The sequence below is a fragment of the Sesamum indicum genome, linkage group LG10 (assembly GCF_026168435.1).
Source record: "Sesamum indicum cultivar Baizhima isolate 11 linkage group LG10, ASM2616843v1, whole genome shotgun sequence".
NCBI classification, from domain to species: Eukaryota; Viridiplantae; Streptophyta; class Magnoliopsida; order Lamiales; family Pedaliaceae; genus Sesamum; species Sesamum indicum.
This window is the reverse complement of record NC_142666.1, coordinates 15426584-15453453: the sequence shown is the minus strand read 5'-3', so window position 1 is coordinate 15453453 and position 26870 is coordinate 15426584. Positions and strand designations below refer to the sequence as shown.

The window sequence follows — 26870 nt, the reverse complement described above, 5'->3', positions numbered from 1 at the left end:
ATGAGAAAATATGCTAAAGTGGGGGTTATCCTGCACTTGGAAGAAGAAGTAGAAAAAGGAATAAAATTTTAAATAAGGAGTAAAATTAAAAATTTATATATATATATTTTGTTAAAATTAATCTGGAGAAAAGTGTTATTTTTTATTTTAAAAAGGAATTTAAGTATAATTAACTCTATATTTTCGGTTTGTTTTTATCTATAGAGTTGAAAAATATAATTTAGATAAATATTATGTTTTAATTGAATTTCAAAAACTATTTAGGTACGTGAGATGTGTCACAACTTACTAAAGAGTTATATGATTGACTAATCCGCAATGCTCTTCGCTGCTTAGAGTGATGTGGATTTTGTGAAGTGTCTCTGTTAATGACCAAACTCACTACATAAATAGTGATAAGTTAATTGGGGGTAAATATAATTTTTTTTTTTGAATTTTTTGTTAATATATGCGAATTCAGTGAATATTGATTAACGGGGAACTTATTTTATTTGTTAGACAAAAACAAACTTTAGGAGTGCTAGATGTAATTTTCCAAGCTATAGTATAAAACTGAAATAAGTTATTTATTTTGAAAAGAGAGAAAAAAAAAATAATTTATCAATTAACGTAAATTTTGAAAAGTGAAATAAGTTAATTATTTTGTCGTAAAAGGGCCTTTTTGACTTCATAAAAAATTGGTGCGGCGATTTAATTAGTATGCTAAATTAATTTAATCACTCTATTTATTTGTTAACTTTCTATCCCCCACTCGTTTACATCCCCAAACCACTCTTCTAAACTCCTACATTCAATGTTTTCAGAATTAGATCGGAGATCGAACCCGTCAAGTTACTGGATCACTGTATCACTGGTCTGACCGGTCGGATCGAATTCTAAAAATCAATTTACCCGAAACCTATTATATATATGTATATATACATACATAATACAAAAATACATCGTATATCAATTAGTTAACCAAAAAGATGAGAAAAATAAAACTAAACTTAAAACAAATAACATTCAATTCAATACAATAAATGCATAAGCTCAAAAATAGTACTAACAATTATTAACATAATTAAATATTATATCAATGGTAGTGATCCTCTCTCAACAATTCTTATCTCTCTCTCTCTTGAGATTGAAATCATCGGGAAAAGAATTCTGATATGCCAAAAACCGCTTCGCACATCCCCAGATACTTCTCACTTTCAGCTCTACTTTCCTTTTCCAAGGCCTACTGAAGGTCGGTCGATGCCGTCATTATCTATTTTTTCACATGAATTAGACGTCATTATTTAATTATTTTTATCATTTCAAAAGGAAAATATACTTTTGGTGAATATCTGTAAGGGAGCAGTACTCCTTTTTTTTACAGTTTTTTAGAAATGATAGAGAGTCAGTACTCCCCTTTGTAAATTTGCTTGTTTTCTGATCTTAATAAAGAAGGGTTGGGGACTCCGGAAAAGCCTGTCTTTATTAAATATTAATATTTGATCAAAATAATTATAATTTATTTATTTTAATTAATCGTAGTGGAAAATCATATTTTCTCTAGTGAACTCTTTCCAGAATATTATTCAAATTATTATAAAATTTTTACTTCATACTCTTTACATAATTGTTTAAAAACTTACATATGTTGCATAGGTAAACACTTACATGGGTACAATGGTTCATAAAATATTGTCAATACAACTTTCAAACAAAGTCATATATAAGTAATCTATAATATTTCACAATAATATGAAATATTTTAAATATTTCTTCTGAAATTGAATATAAAATATATAATTATACAATAACATACAAATTTATATTTATAAAATTATATGCATGATATATATGCTCACATCACAAATTATACATAGTTAATTATGAGTATTTTTATATAAATAATTTTTAAAACATAATTGCAGATATTGAGCTTATAATTAATTCTATACTATACAATTTATGAAACTATGATGTATAAAATTCTAAAAATCATCCTTCTTAGATGAAAATTTTAATAAAACTTGGAAATAATTAAAACCTAAAGATACTTTAGAAAGATAAATGAAAAGCTTATATATAGGTGGTAAGTCGAAAAACTATTTTTTTGGTCCTATCAATGTCATTTTGTTTGGGAACTTTTTGTTATTTTTCATACTTTTAGGGGGTGGAATGCAATTATAACCTCTACAAAATTATGAAATTTTATTGTTTTGAGATGCTCTAATATTTTTAAATTAAAGTGATGCTATATATGATACTATTAATTTTTAGTTATTATTTTGGAAAACATAAAAAGAATGTACTTTTCAGGTTTTCATATGAGATTCGGTATTCGGTGTTTGTGAGAATTTCTACTTTTAGTGAAATGCTTACTTCGGAATAGTTGAAAGTTACGATAGAATCAAAAGTTGGAAGTGTTTAAAAAACTAGCAAGAAATAGATAAACGATAAATTAGGAGCATTTGGGAAAAAACGTTTTCGGAAAGAGATTTAATGGTTAAAGATTTTTTGTCTTGTGTGTTTTAAATGATATTGTTATTGTGATATATTGCGAATATAATATAGTTGTCTAATAAGTAATAAAATTTATTTCCATTTTCATATTTCATATTGAATTATTTACAAATAACTATCATTTATATTATTAGGATATTAAATAATAATTATAAAAGAACTAATTCATATTTGATTAAATAATATTCCAACCAACTAATATGACTGTTAAATAAGTAAATTTACATGGTTCTAAAACAACAATTTAATTTATATTTTCTGTAATATAGTAATAATATTAAATAATATAGAGAAAGAATATAAAAATTCAAAAATATAAAACTGTGAAACCCTCAAAATTTGAATAATTTTAAATCATGATTACAATTATTTGAATTAGAACTCAATATCAATTCTACATGTGCAAATTCGAAAATAATTTGAAGAATGGTAAGTTTTTATTAAGATAATTATCAGCTAATTATTGAAAATACGTTGAAATTTTTTTAATATAACTTTATTTTTAAACTACTTAAATTAAACCGAGTTAAAAACCAAAAGTTATCAACTTTTTTACAAATACCTCATCTAAAGTACTTGTTAATTTGAAGTCAGAGGTTAAGACACTCTCTAAAAACTGCTTCAAATATTCACAAAATATAGAACAAAAATTATACTTTTAATCACATAGAATACGAGATTTAATATTTTGAGCTTCTGCTTTATGAAATTCTTGAAATGGTTCAAAATTGAAAAAACTCAATACGTTTAGTCATGTATCCAAGTTTTCGTAAATAAAAAAAAAAATAGACGATAAGAATACGTGCAATGCGTGTGTTCGTTAGCTTAGTTGCTCATACAACTGATGGCCGCGCATATTGCACGAGCCCTCATCATCTATTTTTTTTTTTTAAGACTTGGACATGGTATTAAATCTATTGAATTTTTTTCAATCTTGGGATCATTTTAAAAATTCAATAAAGTATAGGACTAAATACGTTTAATTTGTTTTTTAAAATTTAGGTACCATTTTAAAAAGGGCAATAAAAATGCCTTGTAGGCTACACAATATTTTTATTTATTTTTTAACTGTTTTATAAAAAAAAATTATAGACTAAAAGGGCAAGAAAAAAAATTCACCTCGTCAGCTTTTTTCTAAAAGAAAAGCAAGAGCAAAGTGAAAATTTCCAGACCCCCGTCTAAAATATTATATAATATTATTAAATATCATAACAGCATTAAATATTTTTCAAAAAATAAGATCAAAATATTTATAATTATATCGAATCTAACGAGAATTTATCTTTATTTATTCAAAATAAAACAATATATGCATTAATACCAATGTATTGAATCCTAAGTTGCCTAGAAAACGTAGAACAAGCGGACCCCATCAATTATTTGAATACAATTATTAGGTAAAGTGATCACATAACAGTAGAAAGAATGATAACAGGAATCATATCAGATACTCCGAATCAATAGAGATTCAGTTCTCACACGCAGAATCAAGAACGGAATATGTTGGAATTTGCAATGATTATGACACAGTTTCCGACCAACACTGCATGTGATTCACCACTTCACATCAATCATTTAATTATTACGGTAAAATATAAATTGTCGTCTGAATTATTCTTAATGTAATGTTACTTTATTAAATTAATAAATGTAATACTTATCTCTTAAAATTAGATTTTCAGACAATATTTGTTCAAAAAATTTCTTCTTTTTAAAATAATTTTACTTTTAAGTGTAAGTAAAAAAATTTAATTGCAGAAGATATCTTCTAATTATAATGAAGTAAAATACAATCAGTGAATTAAATAGTTTGAATTTTGTTATATTTTACAAATTTAAAAGTAAGTAATGAACGAGTACAAAAACTACATAAAAAAAATTGATAAAAACTTTTTATTAATTTGGTTATAGAATTAGGTTATTAACTTTATTCTTTTAGATAAAAATAAGTAATTACATATCAATTGTTTTGGACATATTTTCTTTAAAAATTATGATAAAGTATATATATAGATATATATTTAATTTTATTAAAAAAATATGGAAGTCTTGATTAAGTGCATATATTTGTCAATTTCTTTTAAAAAGCGTATATGTTTTGTTGCTTATATTATATTTGTTGAGTATCTACACATAGATTAATTATACTCCACATTAATTTAAATTTTTTATTTATTAAAAAATAATTTGATAATAATTTAATATAAAAATACTAAAATATATTAAAAATAATATAAGTGTTCAAGATATGAGGGGTATTTTTGTCCAACTAAAATGATAAGTGCTACATTTATTAATTTAGGGGTAGATATTACATTAAGAATAGTTCATGAGGGTAAAGTGTATTTGACCCTAATAATTGTGAGGTATTTTTTTCATTCTAGTAAATAAATCTAGATATAATTATGAAAACAATGATTAATGAGAATTGATACTATAATGTAAAAGAATAATTAATATGAATTAATAAGCATATGATTTTTATATAATCATTTATAGAAAAAAATAATATGATGAGATTAAATTAGGCGGATAATTAATATAATAATAATAATAAAGAAATCTTAATGGGGATTGATATTTATATATATAGATATAGAAAAACAGTATTTTTTTTATAGTTTAAATAATACAAATACTATATTAGAGTTATGATATTCATTAGGAATAATTAGTGATAAAAAATTACACATAAAAGTATAATTATGAACAATTATTGACATATTCTAGCAACACTCAATAGCGAGAAATATAATTATCACTGTATTGTATTGTCTTTTATATTTGTATTCTCACAAATTAACACTATATATTTATTCTTAAGTATCAACAGTGATAACTTACACAAGATTCTACCAACTATATTGAGGTAGAATCAAAATTATTCTACTTAATGAATAAATTTAATAACAATTTTGAGACGAATTAATTATATGACAAGTGCAATATACTTATTGTGATGTAGAGTTCAAAAAGAATGACCAATCACATGGAAGATTTTGTATGTAGTTTGTCTAACATACATTTCAAACTTTTTCCAACCTATTGTGTCTTGCAGGACCTAAAAATTGACAAAATTCTGGCATAAAAGATTAGGTATTTCTTAAAATTATTGCATCATATTCCATTGTTACAAAATAAAAGGACTGGTTTGTAACTTTGAGAAATTTGCCCAAAAGCCAAACAACATTGCATGTTTTTTCCCTCCATTAGTACCTGTTCTAATGACCTCTTTGATGTTATTAATGTAGATATATGGCGCCATATAACCAATATTCATTATCCAATTGCACATTTATTTTGACAGTGGCAAATGACCATAGCCTTCTTAATGAAGCACAAGTCTCAGACAACATCTATTTTAGTTGCATTTCATAAGATGATCCTTACACAAATTGAGAAAAGAATTAAAGTAATTAGGCCAGATACTGGATTAAAATTTATGAGTGAACAATGTTAAGAATTCTTTAGAAATGAGCCATAACTCATCATAACACTTGCACCTACGTGCCTCAATAAAATGGGATGGTAGAAAGAAAACACCAACATCTCTTGCAAGTAGTAGGTGCATTAATGTTCCAAGCCCTTCCTAGTATGTTTTTGGCAGAACATACTTGCTACTACTTATATCTTGAATAGGCTCCCTACATCAGTTCTTAAATGGAAAACGCCTTATGAGGTGTTATATAAAATATCTTTAGTTGTTTGTATTTTTGCAACCTATACCTTTCCATATAAGACTAGGTTTGATGCTAGAGCTATAAATTGCATATTGATTGGATATGCGCATGGTCAAAAAGGTTACAGATTATTTGATTTAAACAAGAATAAAGTGATAGTTTCTAGAGATGTAGTGTTTCATAAAGACAACATTCCTTATTTAGGACAAAAACTTGATCCTATTACTTGTCCTCTTCCAGTTGATGATCATAACGTTGATACTGGTTCATCTCAATAAGAAAGTCCTAAGCATATCAGGCCTTCCGTTACAGAAGTGAGTAATGCATATATAGAATCTTTGAGAAGGTCTACTAGAATCATTTCTAAACCAATATGGATGCAAGATTTTGTGTGTGGTTTATCTCATGAAAGGCAATTAAGCTGGAGTTTCCCATCACCTTCTCCCAAACATACCATATATTGCACTCATACTACATAGATAAGTACCTCATAGACTACAAGCCATAATATTTATCAAATGGTATTGTGGTGATTGAATTAAGGATAACATACTACAATCATACGACCAGTTTCAGGTAACACTCGAATTCCACGTAAAACTACTCATGTCAGATAGTATACTCTGACACCTTTTACGCCTCATTGGAAGAACCCCATAATAGATGGCCACCAGTATACACTTCAACATTATATAGGGCTCCAGTTTTGTAAGATAAAGACAGTGATGAAGTTCAAACCCCCCTCCCCCCCCAACAAAAAACAAAATAAAAGTGTAGCAGACAAACACTATTCAAAACACCAAAAATCAAGATACTTAGTATTAAGTACTGGACATCATATGTGCTGGTGTGACATGTGACACAACCAACCAACAAAGTACCTAATTAACATAATGTCCATAAAAAACAAAATCTAGTCTGGTAAGAGCTACAATTATAGGCCCAAGACAATGTAATGACTTGGACAGCAACAACTCAATAACCAGCATGGACCTTGATGATAAAGGCCCATCAATTCCATATCACAAATGTTCATATTTTCTCTTAAACAAGAAGAAATTGAGTACATAGTAGAGGCAACTTCTAAAGTAATATCCAAGATGTAGGGCATATTTGGGCCGAAGCCCATTATTTATTTTTTATTTATTAATTTATTTTAGGCCTATTGTGTAATCATTTATTAATATAATATTCAATGGGTGCCAATGTGTAGGGCCCAATATTTAGGGTTTAGGTATAAGACATATTTTTCAATGATATCCACGTGTCTTTAGATTTAAACTTACAATTATGTAAATACTTATTTTAACAAGCGTCTCCATTATGTATGATGAATATTGTCTACTCTGAAATGAAAATTTATTTGTTAAGAATATGCATGCAGATCACATTCCTCTATTGAAATGTTGCAGTATTTGTTACGATATTCAATATTGCTAAATTGGTTAAGCATCATCATTAATATATGATTAGGTAACTTTAGCAGATGAACACTTTCCAGTATGATTGCTACCTGCATAATAGTTGTAGGTGAGCATCACATTGACATAATGCACAATCTGTTAATATTGCAGAAAGGAAACTATAAGAAGTTTTTACAAAATTATCCTAATACAAGATGCAATTCGTCCCAACATCCGAGTATTGATCATCTGTAACACCAATCTCATCCATTAACCTATAATAAACACTTATTTCTTGAATGAGACATAGGTACTGAGCTTCTCGCAATGCCTAACACACATGTTCTATATGAACTCCTTATGTAAGATTAGCTCAAACCTCCGGCCATTCACCTTTTGGGTACTAGCAATATGTCATTCGAACGGCTTCCACATATGCAAACACATCCCTAAAATTGGGCAATGAAAATTCACCACTATTGACCTATTCATAAACTATATAGACCATAATGGTCCCATTATACTCCTTAGATTCAAGCACAAATGGGCTACCACCCATAAGAAGATGCGCCTATTAAATTGTAGACTATCTAAACAAATGATGCTTTGTGCCGCTACATCCACTACCTACTCCAAGTGAAGGCATGAGCATATAACTAGCCAATACCTTACGAACATTGATTGACTTGCCAACTCTATGCTTTCATGTAAGCGTCGGATTTACTATACCGCGGTGTATGCCAGCTATTTTCCCTTCGTACTTGATGTAAATTAATATTCAAATTTTAAATAGACGTGTGGGCATGTCGAGTTACATGTGGACTAATTAGCTCCTGCATTGTGCACAATACAAATAAAACTTGAAAAATAGAGTGCAAGTTTAAATGCTCACAATATTTTCATAAGCCCTATATCGGTCTTGGACCATTACCATTTCAATTCTATACTATCAACTAAAATTGATCATAGAAAAAAGAGAAAATTATAAATCAAATCTTAGCCTAGTTGTTAAGGCTAATATCTCATGAATAAATTTGAGATTATTGGTTTTAGTCCTACCAAATGTGTGGGTATTTGTTTTACTTTATGTGAGTTTATTGTAATTTATCCATAGTTTTTTGTCATATTAATATACTGATTGAACTGATGTAGTGTTCAATTGCTTAGTTTATTAAAAGATTGATGTAATCATGTAAATACCTTTCTATCAAAAAGAAGAAAAAAAGAAAGAAATTGAATATATAGTTTTCCAATAGGGTTGGAGGAAAAAGAACTGAATGAATAAAAAATATGGAACTTCTTATTTACATGAAGTTAATAGAACTTTATCAAAATGAAGGAAGATAAAATTACCCAAATATTTATTTTTAATATTTTACATATTAATGCTTTCCAACTCTTGTTACAAGAGGGGGCCGGAGATGGGCAACAAGAAAAGAAACACTAGTGCACATATAACCAAAGATTATCCTATTTTTCTTAGCTACTAATATATCTTTGAAATAAATCAAATACCCAACACACTTATCCTAATACACACCAAAAGCTAGAAAAAAAATAGAATGAAATGGTGATTTCAATATTGCATATACGCCTAACAAAAGGTATCAGGAGTAGTTGGTGCTACTTGAACTCCTCGTCACACTTGGCACACCACAGATAAGGAACTTCGTGGTATGAGTGCCCAAAAAATCCAATATCTCAAGGCATTCATGAAGATCTGAATCATTCACCAACATCACCCATTCCTCGTTGTCGTTGAGATACTTAAGTTGGAACTATCTTCTCTCCAGTCTAAACATTTTTCCACTTCTTCATACAGTTCAAAACATCCGTTAGACGACTGAAACTTGAACCAAATTGTATCATCTCTATATACAACTTTGATTGTAATCTTAATCTAATTGTCACCAAAGTTCCCTTGCATTTTACTGCATCTTCTTGTTTCATGAATTGGATGAGTCTATCATGATTGAGGATATTGGTTGGTTACGTTCGATGACTATGTCATCCCCATTATCCATCGTGCTTTCTTTCAACCTTGTCTCAATCTCATCCATAGCAAATGTGGTACCTGAGCATTTAGAAATAACACGAGATTCATGAGCCTCTGTATTGATATTGCCACCACATACCTCCCATTTGTTATGTCCTTTGAAAAAGAAAGAATCTTTTAGGCGTGCAAGACACAATATTCAGATTGACTAGCCATGATTGCCTTATATCTAATGCAACCAGTCTAGAATCATAGAACCTTCCCAACAGAATAACTTTAGGTTTACACTTTTCGTTCAAAGAATGTCAAACATGTTGCCCATATCCTTCTTTGATTTTCACATCAGTTACCTCAGAGCTGAAGGACGATGTTGAGGTTCTAAAATTGCTATTTTAGATAATTGAATTTGATTGTTTAATTAGAAACATCACTTGTATTGGTCAAGAGAAAATGTTTACTAATGTCATTCTTAGAGGAATGAGCCAGCAGTTATAAGCCTCCTACGTTAGGATCACACTTTTTTCCAAACAGACTTTGTATTTTCTTAAATGAATAGTGCACCTTACTTATCTTGCGAGATGGCTATCTAGAGATTCTATTTGCCAACATATCTTCTTTAGCGTAGTTGGGCAGACTACAAGAATGAGATGCACAAAACTAAGGGCGTCATCTAAAGTCTTGAAGAGATATTTACTGTAATTTAACCATATAAATAAGTTTATAATAGCTTTCCTCATTTTCAGAAAACTTCTACAAGACTACAACATATAGGCGTGCATGATCTGTATAAAGTATTCTATGGTTTGACAATATATCTACTAATTTAAATATGCAACTTAGTTATATGATGAGTTACTAATTTGGAAAAAATAACTGGATTAAACTTTTGGACTATGCAACTGTGATGACTTACTGCCGAGGCTTTTGCAGCATCCTTAAGGCTCCTTGAGAAGTATTGCTAAAGAACACTTAACCTGAAGTACTTCATTCGCCTCCATTTGTCTCTTTAATCCAACTATTGTTTGTAGAAATCAATTCTATTCAAAGATACCAACTGGGTCAAGTAATCACGATTTTTAGAAGTCTAAAAATAAGAAAGTAAAGTTGTAATGTTATTTGTCTTTATGAGATCATTTCTCATAGTATCATCAAATTTCAAGCAGAGCAAGATTAGTTGTATAATGTAACTATTATTATTTCTAATTTACATGGAAAATGCCTATGTTCGAATAACAGAATAATTTGTCAAACATAATATGTTGAAAACACAAGGGTGTTTCTAAAAGCTAACATTCTCGCAGGGAGGGAGGTGCACAGGATCAACCATATCTAAGTAAACAAAAACACAAATTTATAAGTACCTTTGTGGGAAGCCGTTGTTTTTTATTTCTTTAGTCCTTGATCTAGCTGTTTCAGGGACTCTACCACTGAGTAAAGATAAAGATTATCATTTAGGAGAGACTGTTCAAAACTCATTATGGATGATGCAAAATTGATCCATGTTTTACTGCTCTACAGTAACATGACCTTGCAAGCATTTTTCCCGAGCAATTCCACCTCCGACACTTTCTCGAACTCGTGCAGAATTTTTATGTGGTACTCGGGAGGTTATTAAGAAAGAGTTGTTTTATACTCCCTTTCATGTTTACGGGAAGAAAGAACTCCAATACGTAGTCATTGTTGTACATGTAAGTACTTCTTAGCTTGATTGCAACAACAACATTTGGTACGAATCTCGGAGCATGATGAAGGAGTTGATATTCAATTCTATAGTATTCCTCCACATTAGGGTAGAAGAAGGGGCTAATTTGATTGAAAATATTTTCCCACTACACTTAGTTAGTCTTCAAGATAATGTTTCAAATATGCATGCACAAACAATACATGTTTGTGTCACTCTAATAGCAGCTAGTTTCTTCATAATACAAGTTTTTCGCTCAGGCTTGCATTTTATCCTCTGACATGTATAGTCGTACAACCAAAATCCTTCCTCAACTATAAGAAATCCAAGTTTGGGCAAATGGTGGTCGATGGGCATGGCAAATAGCACGTAAAACAATTGTTAACTCTGCTAAAGCCGCTTTATGATTCTTTGAGAGGCTCTGCAAAGTAACACTAGAATTTAGAACGTAGTTGAATACATCATGATGAATGAATTTAGATCATCAAATAAAAACTTTTATCAAAATATGAGGATGGAGTGGAGGAGGTCGACCGCTGCTCAATCCATGGCCTGGAAATGTCAACAACTAAGTGTTAAAAAGATCTAAGTGTAATATCCTTTTAGTCTGATTTTAGAAAAAAGAGTGACCAAAATAATTCAAATTGAATCTCCTCTATAGCTGAGAAGCAAGATGGGATTGGGGAGAAATTGGACCTACACTATGCTGATGTAGTTACTATTAGATGCTAAGATATTTAGAATATCTCCTCGTTTAGTTCTACGAACAAACAAAGTTATACCTTATACTCTTGTCACCATTACTAAAATTTAAGCATAAATCAGTTATAGTTACTTATGCTAATTCAAACGCAACTCTGATTGAAGTATGATTACTAAGCCAAACTAATATTTTATACCCATTACCACAACCAATGTCTCTTCCTACTCTAACCATGAACTCAAGTTGCTAAATATATCGACTTATTTGTTCTACTTATCCTTGTCTCAGGTGGGGGAAGTGGGCGAAGGGCGGTTGAAGATCCAAACTAAAAAAAAAATTAAACATTAACTGAGAAACAAACCTGTAATACCTGACAGCTATTTGCCACCTCCAAAATTGTGTTTCTCCTTTCTAGTAACAAGTTCTAAAACAACACAACTTGACCTTTCTAGTGAATTATCTTCAAACAAAGCAATGCAATAGATACCCCGACTTAGCGATCAACAGAGTATTGTATCCGTAAGTACTCAACTTTATTATAGTACATCACATTTAAGGTTCACTCTGGAACCTCGAAGGTAAACACACGCCTTGGAAGCTCCGAAAAATAATCTGGATTGGACTCTACAGCAAAGGTAAATAATCTAGACACTTTACAACATCCAGAAAGTTGCTAGTTCTTAAATTTAAAGTTAACTAAGTTAAATTAGTTTAGTTGAAGACTTTAACTTGAGAGTTAACCAAGATAAATTAGTTTAGTTAAAGATTTTAACTTGAGAGTTAACTAAATTAGTTTATTTACAGATTTTAACTAAAAGTTTCCTCAGTACGGCTAAAATTCATTTTAGTTTCCAATTTTATTTCAACTTTAAAATATTTTTTATTTTTTAATTTAAAAAATTTGGAGGATATTGTATTTTTTATTTTAATTTATTTTATATTTGGTTATAGCACTTTTTTATTTCAAATGCTGTAATTTTTTAGCCTGTCCGTAACAAAAAATGCAGCATTCTTTATTGTGTGGTACCAAAAATGCAATTTCTTCTTTTCAAATTAGTTCCTTCAGTTAACATTTTTACAAAGTAAATTATTTTAGCCATTTTCAATTTACAATTTTGTCCCTCCTCATAAATTTGAAAAGATATAACTGTTTTAATTGTGTACATATCCTACGTACACAATCACTCTACAAATACCATACTAATCCATATCTACCTTAATCAACAATTATGTCCAATCCCATGTTATTAATTATTTGAAAATCTTAGAAAAATCAAATTATGTTGAAAGGGAAAAAAAATCAACAAATTAATTATGGAAATTAGACATCTCAAATACGAACCATGGTTTTGTATATTTTAAAAAATCCCAAAATATTAAAATAATTACTCCAAAATACCCAATTAATCAAAAGTAATTGCTCTGAGATTACAAAATTATATATTATTTCTTTAATTAATTAGTTATATTGACATATCTCTATTTATGTACATTCAAGATTAGTTAATTTTATCAATTTTGAGTCAACAATTTATTTTATATTTTGTCTATTTCATTTAATTATTTTATTATGCATTCGCAAATCGGATATGTTTCGATTGCGAGTACTAATTATTAGAACGAGGGATCCGTAACGATGAATGAGTATATTGATTCACAAAATGTATATTCACATGAATACTTTTTCTCCCCAACAATCAAGTTTGAAGATTTAAATTTATCACTCAAAAAAGAGATAAAAATACACATTTTCAACTTTATATTTTCTGAAAAAGTTAGGTTAACTGTCATTCCTGTTGATGAACTGAGTTAATGGTATTCTTCTCTTTGTATGCTGTCTGTTATTATCAATTACTTTTATGCTTTTGTTAAATGTTTCAACTAAGAGACACTGCTAATAAGATCAAAGTTTAATGATTGTTATAATGGTGAGACTGTTTTTCTACTGTAGGAATTAGACCTAATACTTAGGGGTCAGCACGATGCAGATTCTGTCTCTATCTGCAATACCAGAATATAGAGTTATGACTTATTCTTGCTACAACATCTTGTAATGATACCCGTGCAAGCTGTTCCGATGGGGACGCTTCGTATGATGTACAAGGCTTCTGAACACACTGGGGGCGGGGGCATGAAAAGAATCAACATGATTGATCCATGGGTGGATGTATGAGTATGACTGACTACAGGCCATATGGTTAGTAATGTAACCTGCAAGAACCACGGTCTCATTCTAATATCATTTTGGAATATTCATGTGAATTCGTCGGGCATGCAACACCTTACACATCTATTTTTTATCTCTGCAAATCCATTTGGATTTATTTCGTGTTCATAGGTGTTAATCATTCGTGGTCTTGGAACCTCTCGCTCCTGCATCAGCTTTGCAAATGGGTTACCTGTGATTATATACACATTATTTGATCTAATTTATGGATCATGCCAACATTAGCTATATCAAAAATCACCTAGAGGTATAATCACGTAACAATTTGGCTGCTTTTAAAATTTAAGCTATGATGTTTCATCTCCTATCTACCTTCTGAGGTATAATCATTCCAAACATTTTAATCGTTGCTTATTTTACCTAATGTCAATTTCAGTCATTCTTGCATTTTCATGTTATCTTTTGGTGTTTTGCTATCCTAATTTATATACCTTGCACGCTTCGCACTGCTCTAGCCTGCTATGCACATTTGTTGAATCCTCCTCGAAAGGTGTGGATTTTTATTCCTCTAAATTCCATTTACTTTTCTTTCTTATGTCATGTTAGATTTCTGAAAGTAAGGGGTTCCTCTTTCTCGCCAAAACCTTAAAAATGGCACCGGGCTTCTTTGATTGCATCAGCTGCTCATGCGGCTGAAACTAGCCAAGTTTAAAGGCTTAAATTCTTGTCATCCCCACAGGGAAAGGTAAATTGGCTTTCACTTCACATCTATCTTCTCGTTCTTGTTTTTAGATGTAATGTTATGAGTTGTATAGTTGTTGCTTGATGTGCCTTGCGATATTTTTTGAAGCCTTGATTCAATCTGCATTTTATTCTCTATTTAGGATGAATATGCTCACTGGATTGTGGGCAATCTGAGAAGTCTCCTGGATAATTTTTTTATAATTTTTAAAATTTTTTCATCCATTCCGTTTGATTTTTTATAATTTTTTATAATAATGGTAAAATTAATAATTCCATACCTCCATCCAAGGATATTACATAATTTCATTAAACATCAGGAAAGTATTTAAAATTTTTCAAACAACAAGAAAATATTCATAATTATGTCAAACCCCGGGGAAGGCCGTTGTAATTTACCCTTTGAAAAATGCATTCATTTGGTAGAAAATATTGCTAGTCATGCGTTTACACAGCAAAATCATACCACTCTACCATTAATGACAACAGATTGCTCGATTTTGCAATGATGAACAATTAAATAAGCCCGTCTTTCTCCAACATGCAGTGCAAATTTCTGCACCTGCAACAGTTTCTCATTTCAATCAACATTTATGGCGGTAAACTCATGAGTGCACGCAGGGTTTCATTAAATTACAAGAACACCAAGCGCAAATATCAAGCTCACGGAACCATTTTCTGAGGATACCATGAGACTCAGGAGAACACCCCTCAGATGCCAATGCTCCATGATATGAAAATATAATGAATTTCAACGAATATCCATCTATAGTCCCTTGTTTTCTTTCCCATTTTTCATTCTGGCGTGCTGACGAGGACTTCCAAGGGATGGAGTGCATACCTCGATGTTAATTGACTCATTGGGCTGATCTGAGTTCCTCTCTTTCAGCTGATTATTACTCGTCAAAGTAGAGCGCATCGCTCTTGGTAACTTCAAAGGAATATCAATTTCTCCATTAGTTTTTGCTTGCTCCGGGACGTCAACATTCTGGGTTTGAGACTCAATTGGCGTGGCAGGTACCAACTGAATGACTGATTTGCGCCATTTTTTCCTCAGATTAGGTTTTGGGACACTAGCATTTGCCTGAGACATAATAAAAGTAGTCACAGGATAGTATTTCAATGTTTATATAATCTTGTCAAGCTACAATATAGATTTCAAAACCAGAAACTTTGAGATCAAGATACACATGATCATCTATACGTCACTTTGGTAGGTTTAAAGTCAAATAAATCTTCCAAATCATTGTCAGACACCTTGCCAACACTTACCAGGTTATTCCCAATGTCAGATAATGGTTTCCTTGTGACTCCATCATTTGCGTTGACAGGCTTCTCAGACAAAGCAGTTTGAAGTAGCATTGCACCATGAGAAGCAAGGTTTTTACTTCTTTCTTTTTCATCTATGTCTAACATATTTCCAGCAGTCTCTGGCTGCAATAAGTCCTTTGCACTAACTTCTCCCCTGTTGCTGCATTTGGTTGGTCCGCAGCTACAGGACGGAGTACAATTACCACTTGCAGCTCGGCATTCGCATCTTGATGTCTTGCATGAAGAACTTTTGCTGCACGAGCAACATACTCGCTCAGTTGAGGTCGCCACAACTAAGTGTTCTAAATCAACAGCCGTTCCAACATGGCTACCCGTTTTTGAGTTCCTTTTCCTAGCTTGGCGTTTTTTTCTCTCTCTTGTGCGTACCCACTCGCCGTCCATATCATCTGATAGCCTTGGATGTTCTCGTTGATCATCATCAGATGTGTCCATGTCTTCTAGCTCAAATGCATATACTCCACTATTGAGAACACTGGAGTTTTGGGAACTCTGAAGTGAAAAACCAAGTGCATGAGCTGTTGAAAATAAATAATCTCCGTACATTTGCAAAATATACTCCACTATTAAAAACACTGGAGCATTGGGATCCCTAAAGTATGGAAAACCAAGCGCCTGAGCTATTGAAATCAATAATCTCCGTACATTTGCAAAATATATGGCATCATAAGTTTACACAATGGACCTATGTTAGTAGAAAACAATACTAAGATCTGATAGTATTAGTTGCAACACAAATTATGTCATAATATACCTTGGGTTGTAAGTCATAAGCATGCCCGTCGCTGTTGTTCATCACACGAGCTCCATAGGCTTCATTCATTTCGTTGGTATGTCTCTCCAAAGCCAACTTCTGTAAAAAATCCCAACTGAATTCAAGAACAGCTTTGCACAAAAAACATCAATATCCCATAAATGAGTAAATCAAAGAACTAAATAAAACAAAGATCACCTTAATAGCAACAACTAGGTGTAGTTACTAGAATTAGCATATTACATCTAATTACTCCATGATATCCAAGTATTAGACGTTACAAGACTATGAATTAAGTTTCCCTTTAATACTTTTCCACATAAGTCCACAAAGAACAAAAGGAAATTCTCAACCCACATTAGAACATTGCAAACAAATGCAAGGAACGTAACAAAATTTGATACAAGTTATTTTTTAAAAGTGCCGTGCTAAATAGTGCTCATCTTGCAAGGAAAATATCCTGTACTGATTAGTTACAGAACCAATAGCTTAAACTAATGATTCAACCAGTAGAAATACCTTTAATTAATGACAGTTACATAGTCATGCACCAACACTTCAGAGTTAATGACATGACCGAGGAGGCTTCACAACAAAGTGGTATAACCATGAAACAATAAAGTATGCCACTAAAAAATAGTGTGTTCACCACTAAATTTTCCTGACGGCTGAGTTCAGACTTTTGAAGCTCTACTTGTCTAATCAAGTTGACTACTTTCTCCTTCAAATCTCTAATTTCTGCATCCTTCTCTCTGCAGTCAACTTCTCTATCCCTTAGCTGGCACCTGTTGGGTGGAGTGGGTGGGAATTGTGAGACTAACTACAGAAGTCAAATGTGACTACCAGAAAGGCTATACCACTTAAGAGCCAGTTACCGGGAGGATGCTGCCAGGTTAAAGAGGAAGTTCATGATATTTTTTGCTTCAGCAACAGAGCGAACTTGGTTCCATCTCCCTCTACCACTAAATGCTCGTTCACGCTCCTCTGCTTCTGATAATTGAGATGCCATGGAAACAAGGGTACTTGAGGAAGTGGCAAGCATATTCTCAAGAGCAAAAATCCTCGAATTTCTAGCACCAGGAGACATCGACTGTGGGAATTCACTACAATGGAGTAAACCGTTAAGTGCTTAGTTAATTAGTTAATAATACTCAACTATTCTGTAAAAAATAAACTGAAAAGCATACAACTCAAAACAATTCGGCTGTCACTTCAGACCTTAAGTTCTGCTGCTTTCCTATAAGCGCTTCCTCTTTCAATCTTGCAACTTCTTCACCCATTTTAGCCCTCCTACACATAGATAGAGATTGAAATTACAAATAGCAAGGGAGTCTTTTAACTTCAATCATCACTTCATCACAATTCATGAGGTCATTATTGTTTCTGTTTAGCTGTCAATTTATATATACCCAACTGACAAGCAAAAATAGAGGTAACCAATTACAAGAGTCCCTAAACACCATCATATTACCATCCGAGTTCGACATATTATAACAGATGGAAAACAAACATAAGGGTATAAAGGTTCCTCGTATAATAAATCAAAAGGGAGTTTGAAGTTATAGTCCTTAGGTAGAAACTTCAGTGAAATGTGTCCACCACCATCAGCACATGATCAAGCAATTTCTTTTGCCACAACTGGACAGCATACATTGGAGAAATAGCAAACATAATGATACATACTAGGTATCTTTGTTTTTTGTTATTTCACTTTCCATGGATCACAACTTCCCCGACATGCAACTGATTTACGAATGTGAAAGACCTCAGTAGCCAATTCAAGGGACAGAAAACCTAGTCGCACACAACATTTCTTTGATTATTTTCTAGATAATTGAGATTAGTAAGCTATGGTATGTCAACATTCAATATGTTAAGGAAAATATATAGATATTATGCTTGATTTTCCCAAGGACAAAAGGATTCAAAGAAAGCAATTTGTAAAAATCTGTACAAAGAAAGAAATTTGTAAACATATATAGATATTTATTAAAGAGTGAGCGTCATTTACTCTTTCATTTGCCTCTCATACTCTGACCGCACTTCATGTACTCCTACAGTAACCTCAAGTTCATGCTCAATAGTCTGCACTAATGCCTTGGAAACAACAGAAAAGATGTTAATAATATTAAAGATACTGATGGACAAATCCTTTACCGGATGCAATTACAGTGTACGCTAAGTTATATGCATAGTGGAAACACAAAAACTCTAGCAAGCACACAGAGTAGCAGCGGGTACCTGAATTCCAGGACCTTTGTTACTTCCTCCACCTGCGTTCATGCAAAAGAATCAATACATCACGGAAAGTATCTGTTAGTATTCATCAAAGCAACAATCCGGTCTATTCTAACCAGGTGTTTCACGTGAAGCTTTCCGAGTATCTAACAACTCCTTCAGTCGTTTTGTAGCCATAGCAGCTTCTTCAGTCTTCCGCTGTAATACCTGATATGCCACATATATTGTATGATTCAAATCGCCATAATTATAGAAAACAAAGGATTAATCCAAGACAAGAAATTACCAGCTTTTGCCTCTGGTTGAGTGCCAACAGCTTATGCATCTCATATTCATTTCTTCTTCCCTCTTTTTTTAGCTATAGATAAGACATCCCCAGAAAGTTATTATTTTCAGACTGTAAGACATAATAAAGCCATTTGATGCTGTATTTGTAGTTTTATGCTTTTTCAGGATGAGATAGCAAGACTGAAGCATCGCGGTGCTGGACTTATTGACATAAACATTTAAAAGGAAACACAATGAAACGCAAAAGGAGTTTAGTTGAGTGGAGACTCAGTATGTTACTGAGTAAAGTAAATATTAAATAATATGCAACTACCTGAAGCACTTCTTTTTCTCGAGATGCTTTCCATAGCCTGAACTGCTCAGATTCTTGTTTTATCTTTTGTTGTAATTGAACCTTTACACAAAAAGTATGATAAATGACACAGCAAAGATAAACACTTATGTTTTCAAGTTTTAAGATACCAGAAAGTAGCACCTTTTGTGTCTTTATTCTCTGGATCTCATCCTGCAGTCTTCTTGCAGCTTCATCACTTTTCTGTTTTTGTCTTAGGAGTTGAGCTTGAGCATCTTGTTTTTTCTTCAATTCAGCAACCTGTATGGAGAATGAGGTTATAACAACAATATTAATTGGAAAGACAACTTTTTACAATGAGTTACCTGTGTCTCGAGGACATTGAGTTTTTTAAGATACTCTTCCTTCAGCTTTTGAGCACTATCATCAGAATGGGAAGAGATATTGGCAAGATTATGCTTAAGGGCTTCAATCTCCTTCTACAGAAACAGGAAGAAAAAAAAAACCAAAAACAAAAAAAAAGGGGGAAGAAAAAGAAGAAGATACTTAAAGAAAGACATTTCAATAGAACACCATAGATACAAGTATCATAAATGAAAATCTACCTGTAAAGCACTCTTTTCCAATTCCAAGTCTTGAACCTTCTTCTCATAGTGCTGCTTAAGAACTGAAGTATCAACACTTGCAAACCGCTTCATTTCAGCCTTCAAGAAGAGATAAAAATAGTTACACCCAAATGTTGTCCGTCCAAGAGATTAAAATTCATATATTAAGATGCTTTAATCAAGCATGCTATTCAGGTTCATCGACTCCATGCTTTACACCAACTAAAATATATCCCGAGTTTCATGTCGCTAGTTTCTTTAGATAATAATTTCATGATAAAATTTTAACTCCAATGAATATACAAGAAAAGGCATTCATATGTACTCAAGTTCTTTTGAAGCTTGTTCATATGACATGTTACTATGAGCAAACAGACGAAAGATGTTCAGACGTTCATATGCATAAGTGGAGTGAAAATTGTAACATCATTACATTATGCTCCTGGTATAAGCAGATTTACTAATATTTTAAAAGCATAGAAAAGTGAGGATCAACATTTCTGAAACATTGAGAAAATCCAGAGGGTTTTTGGTGTGTGCAGTCTGATAGGTAATTTTCTTTTGTCAAATCAGAGACCAAAAACATAAGAAAATGAAAAGTAGATGGCAATTTAATGGTCAATGCCATTAAATAGACAGAACTCTGCAATCCATCGAATAACACAGAGTTGGCATATTAAGGAATATAATTCCCAATTTCTGGAAATATCACATCCACTTAAACAAAAACTTCAGATGAAAATGCCTTCAGAACAACTAATATTCAAAAACTAGGAAAACATACATGCAAATAAATGAAAATAACTTCAGATATGATAAATTCCTACAAAGAGTATTATTTTGACTAAGTCTGATCACTTCATTCATTAATTTTCTTTGTTTATAAGCTCCTTGGGAACCTGGATGCTACTTTGTTCAGCATCAAAGCAACAAGTAGATGACACAACCCTAAACTTTGGATTTAAATACTACAGGAAGATAGTTACCTCTTTCTGTTCAAGTTTTTTGTCTAACTCTTTCAGTTCCTTGTCCAATTTTTCTTGAAAAGAAGAATGCTCAAGCTCTTTTTCCACATCTTCAACCACACCTACAAGATGTCAAGAGTTATGTTATGCACCTATAATCCCTAACATGATATATGTATACAAAAACCAGTAGGGTACACCAAAACCTCATGCAGAATTACTTCAACATTAATACACATCATTATGAAGCATCAGCCAAAGAGCAAGCTGCCACAAACTTTGAACTGCCCACAAGCTGGTGGTAGCTTACCATCTGTTTCTACAGTTTTTATGTCAGAATCCATGATATTCAAATTTCTTGAGTGACTCCCATCATCTTCCGAATCGAGATAATCATCAGAATTCTCACGTCTTAAACGATTCAAATTTCGTATTCTGATCAGTTCATTCTCTAGTTCTTGAATCTTGGTAATATAACTTTTCACAATATCGAAATCCTGAAGAACAAAGAAAAGCAAATTTTAGAAGAGAGCTAGAGAGAGGAAAAACAAAATCAATCTTCAACCACAATAGTTCACAAAATAATCTGTGATTGGACAGTTCAAGCAATCAAACCTTATCTGATTTGGTGTCAGTCTCATCCCAAGGTTTTCCATTTTGTACTGATTCAATTTTCATAATCAGTCTATCCCTTTCCACCTGAGACATAACCAATTAGATTGATAAGGCAGACTAAGCATTTCCTCAAACTCTGCCATTTTCCTTTTATTTCTGGGGTCAACAGTAAGTCAATTCCAGACCAAATAGGACCAACCTGAGCTTCGATAGCCCGCTGTGTCAAATGCTCATAACTGATTCGACATTCTTGAAGCGCCTCCTGTAGTTCCATTTTACTTGCTTCAAGCAAAGATATTTTATGCTTCAGGATCTGTAACCAAGAAATATGGAGTAAATACCAAAACTAGAACCATATTGTTGTATAATCACCTATATTAACATATACACATACAATATATACATGTATATGTAACAAAAATGTAGTGAACAAATATACACAGCTTCATTTAGAAATCCACATTTCTTGGAAATGACCGGAAAACAGAACTTTTTTTTTTTGTGGAAATAGGTTGATACTGTATGTACACTCAATATTGATGCTTGGAAGAAACTAGCATAGTTAGTTTGCATGATTATACTTTAATTTCTTCAGATGGTGCATTGGAGTCTCCACGGAAGTAAAGCAACTCAGCTTGCAATTGTTCAATTTCACTCCGCATCCTTTGCATCTGAGCTGTCATTGGATCACGATTGATCTACAAATATAAAGAAATATAAGAAGGAAATACCTCAGTAATTTATTTTTCATGAAAATGGTAACATATTTTGATAACGAAATACTAATTACTTATATAGGAGGAAACATACAATAGCTTTATTCTGAATGTTCCGCGCACGATTTGCATATTTCAGCGTGTTAAGTGTCTCCTCAGCATTTGTATCAGCAGGGCTAACACAAGCTGTAAACATGAAAGTTAATTACTAGATAATAATGAAGAATAGTCTATACCATTTCTTAGAAAATGGAGATGTTTTGTCGTCAATCTTAAGCCAATGCTGATAAGGATTACACAGATAAACTAGTGTCTTCTAGTAAGAAAATGAGGAATGCATGCAAAAGCATACCGATCATAATTGTTTTGCTATTTCCACCGAGTGAATCCTGTAAAGAATGAAGTACTAATTAGCATGATAAGCATATCTATGAAAAATATATACTATTTGTGGAAGACTTAAAGGAAGCAATATACATCTTAAATATGAAATCTCTTGATGAATGAAAGACGAGTAGTGTTAATGTTAAGGATTTTATAGCAAAAGATGAAATCAACTCTTACATAGTTTCCATTATGATTCAATGGGCTTAACTAGCAAAGGCCAAAGAATTCAAGATGCTATCCAAATTATCTTTTCCGAGCCATAGCTCTGAAGCTACTTAGGAATCAACTAGTCAAAGTTAATGTTGATACAAATAATTAGCCAAACAACATCATTTTCATTTTAAATGCAAAAGTTAAGACTCTGGCAATTCATCTCCATACAAGTATCTTGCCCCTCATTAGAGGACATCAATAAATCAAAATATATCCTTGCCTGTAATATGCGTGTTAACTTGCTGTCACGGTAAGGAACATGACCTCCTTCTTTCCGCTTCTTTTCATCTCCCAACGCACTGATAACATTACCAAGAGCCAACAACCCCTTATTGATGTGAATACCTAAGCCACATGGAATTAAAAGATAAAAAGTCATTCAGTCTTCCAACCAAATAGAAAAAACTAGGATTTGCATAAATATAGGCAGCTCTCATTTGGTAAAACAACAACTTAAGCATTGAAAATCACTCCATTAATCAGACACAGAAAAATAAGAACAAAACAAAATTCCATAGCTCAAGCAATGACCGTGAGAGCAACCGTTCATTAACTAAAAACAACTCAGAATCCTGACATCTTTGTGGTGAATCAAGAATTATATTGCTATATACAATAAATAGGTAAACAACTCTCAAAGGCCACATAAGTTGGACCAATGCATAAAATATTAACAAACCACCTTACCTTCCTGCATGCGTGTCCCATCTGCACCTGTTCGTTTTGCACGCTCAGAACCTGCAAGGTCCACCAGGTGAAGCTTCGCATGCAAAACATCGTCGCCAACTTCATCTCGAGCCAAATTATTAGATATTCTCCTTTGTTCCATAGATATTGTAAAAATGGCATGTGAACGACTGGAGAAACAGGAAAAATATATGTGAGAAGGTTATTATGCATATTGAGGTCAAAATTAAGAAACCCCTATTCAAACACTAAGGTTTACCAAATAAAATGAGTTAATTCCATACATAACTTGATGTAAGTGTAACTTCAAAACCACATTGTGGCAACCTAGTTTACTGCTTCAACTAAACACCACCAAGAAGTTGATAATACCTTGATTGACTATTCATATTTGTGCTCCCTGTGGCACGAGCAAATGAACCTTGCAGCAGGTATGAAGCCATCTCTTCTTTAGTCCTGACCTCTGCCTCTGTAACCCCAGCGAGTGTAATCCCTCCACTCACTCTTTCTCTGATTTGAATGGGGACTCTTGCAGGCCCTGTCGTTCTTTGATCAAGCAAATCAAAGACCTCTTCCTTGAAAATCTACAACATGAAGATTGGAGAATAAGCAAATTGAAAATTGGGAATTCCCATATTCAAAGTGAAACTTGCAATTTATATTTGATACCTCAATAAAAGATACTCTAATCAAATATTCTGTACACTCCTTCATAGCCTCCACTTTTGAAAAAATAGTATCCATTACTTTGGGGATGACACCGCTCTTTTGCTCTTCGCCATTATAATTGGTACCCATGGTATAAGTTTTCCCAGACCCAGTCTAGAAACGAATTATCAAATATAACAAATGAGTTTGCATGTTATTTCGGTTTTCCAAAAGCATGAGCCTTAAATAAGAACAGTACCAATAATGTAGACTAATAACAATAGTTGGAAACACCTTATGATTAAGATGACAAAACATTGTAAATCTTGATCAAGCAGTTAAACTGAATACCTGGCCATATGCAAGTACAGTGCCATTATAGCCATGAAACAAGGCATCAACTAAAGGAGCAACACATTCATCAAATATTGATGAACACGGGCTTCCCCTACTACCAAAGATGTTGTCAAATGTGAAGGCATGAGATCCAATTTGAACCTGTTTCATGCACCAATTGCAACAATACCAACAAAAACCAGTCAACACAAAAGCTTCTTCCTTAATTCAATTTTAAGTGAGAACAAATATAGTTGCACGTGTACAATAAAAAATTCCGCTAACTTAAACTAGTAAGGAAACAATATAGTCAAACATCAATACCCGCACGCTTCATACTATCTTTATTCATCAAAAACAACATGAAAATATTAATCTAAAATGAAGAAAGTAGTCATGGTTGAAATGAAAACCTGCTTTTCAGCGGGATAGACAGTAATGCAGTCAGTACAGCCCACAAGAAGCTCAGAAGTAACAAGCGGCCTAATATTGACTGCAACCCTCACACTCTGCGACGACTCAGAATTATCCATCTTCCCCAGATCAGAAGCCGCCCACCAACAACAATAAAATGATATCTGAAGAAAGAAAAAATCAAAATGATATCTCAACAAAACATTATCCCACCATCTGCAACCCACATTTCAGTTACATTCATAGAACCCCCCACCCGAACCAAAAAAAAGAAAACAGAAAACCATCAGAGCACGAAAAGGGACTAAGAGATAGCGCTACGTACATTTCTTAGCTGATGAAGGAAGAGTAATTCTGAACTGAAAGAGAGGGAAATGGAGGTTGAAGGAGAGAGAGAGAGAGAGAGAACGGCTATTTCATTTGAATCTGGAAAGGAAAAGAGGCGAAAAAAGAAAGAGAGAAGGGACTTGGCACCAAAGGGGGCAAAGCAATTAGTTTAGGAGCTATTTAATTTTTTATTATTAAAAAAAACTATATTATTATAATTTTTTTAATTATATAATAAAAATATGACGAGTCGCGATTTAACGTTGATAAAATACGCTGGAAAAATGCAAAAGTTTCAAGTCGGGATATAAAATCCCGACTCGAAAATAATGACTCCAAAAAATAATTTTTTTTTTTAAAAAAAACATGCCCAAGTCGTGATTATGAACATCACATTTGATATAAACAATTAAACATCACATTTGCTATAAAAATGATATAGTTGGTTAATTAAATTATTAAATTTGTTATATTTAACCAAATACGTAATTTTATGTATTGTTGTTTAATTAAATTATATAGTAATGACAAATTGATAAAAAATTCGTAGAAATATTTCAAAAATTCTTCTATACAATCAGATGTGCCGGTATCTGGTTGTCAAGAATAATTGTATACTTCATTGTATTTTTTACAACAGTACAAAAAAATATACATTATTACATTTGTAACTTAATTATAATTTTTTAAATTAATATAATTTTAATTAATTATATATAATTAAATAAAATTATAATTTTAATATGTTAATTAATACAACTGTAATTTTAATATGTTATATTATAATTAAACAAAATTATATAATTAAATTATTCAAAATTTAATTAAATGAAAAAAAAAAACGAAAAACAAGCCCAAGTCGTGATTATGAACACGACTTGGGCTTTTCTTTAAAAAAAAATTTTGCCCAAGTCGTGATTCATAATACGACTTGGGCATGTTTTTTAAAAAAAAAGAAAAAATTATTTTTTGGAGTCATTATTTTGGAGTCGGGATTTTATATCCCGACTTGAAACTTTTGCATTTTTCGGTATATTTTATTGACGAGTCGTGATTTGAAATCGGGACTCGTCATATTTTTATTATATAATTAAAAAAAATATAATAATATAATTTTTTTTAATAATAAAAAATTAAATAACTCATTAGTTTAGCCCTATGGCAATAGATAATGAGAAGACTGAATTCA

At 32.0% G+C, this 26870-nt stretch overlaps 1 protein-coding gene across 1 annotated transcript; it reads right to left on the bottom strand.

Moving 5' to 3' along the window:
* Positions 1–15398: 15398 nt before the first annotated feature.
* On the bottom strand, positions 15399–25822 carry LOC105172000 (kinesin-like protein KIN-4C). Its single transcript, XM_011093310.3, has 28 exons — positions 25680–25822; positions 25354–25518; positions 24956–25102; positions 24626–24778; positions 24329–24540; positions 23957–24126; positions 23490–23614; positions 23022–23058; positions 22764–22855; positions 22535–22651; positions 22153–22266; positions 21954–22037; positions 21649–21835; positions 21360–21460; positions 20374–20472; positions 20134–20247; positions 19952–20068; positions 19790–19870; positions 19475–19546; positions 19305–19395; positions 19192–19223; positions 18962–19047; positions 18169–18240; positions 17826–18053; positions 17600–17735; positions 16951–17049; positions 16140–16688; positions 15399–15951 (listed from the first exon to the last, which is right to left on the bottom strand). Exons 2-28 carry the CDS (start codon positions 25471–25473, stop codon positions 15634–15636), a joined length of 3753 nt encoding a protein of 1250 aa, XP_011091612.2. The 5' UTR covers positions 25474–25518; positions 25680–25822; the 3' UTR covers positions 15399–15633.
* Between the last annotated feature and the right edge of the window lie 1048 nt (positions 25823–26870).

What these genes read in the sequence shown, in the direction of transcription:
- LOC105172000 (XM_011093310.3), bottom strand. Translation starts at nt 25,473, where the DNA reads ATGGATAATTCTGAGTCGTCGCAGAGTGTGAGGGTTGCAGTCAATATT. An exon ending in AGTTAACACGCATATTACAG is followed by an intron (nt 23,059 to 23,489) that starts GCAAGGATATAT and finishes CATTCTTTACAG; the next exon opens with GATTCACTCGGTGGAAATAG. An exon ending in TATGAGAGGCAAATGAAAGA is followed by an intron (nt 18,241 to 18,961) that starts GTAAATGACGCT and finishes ATCTATGTGTAG; the next exon opens with GAGGGCTAAAATGGGTGAAG.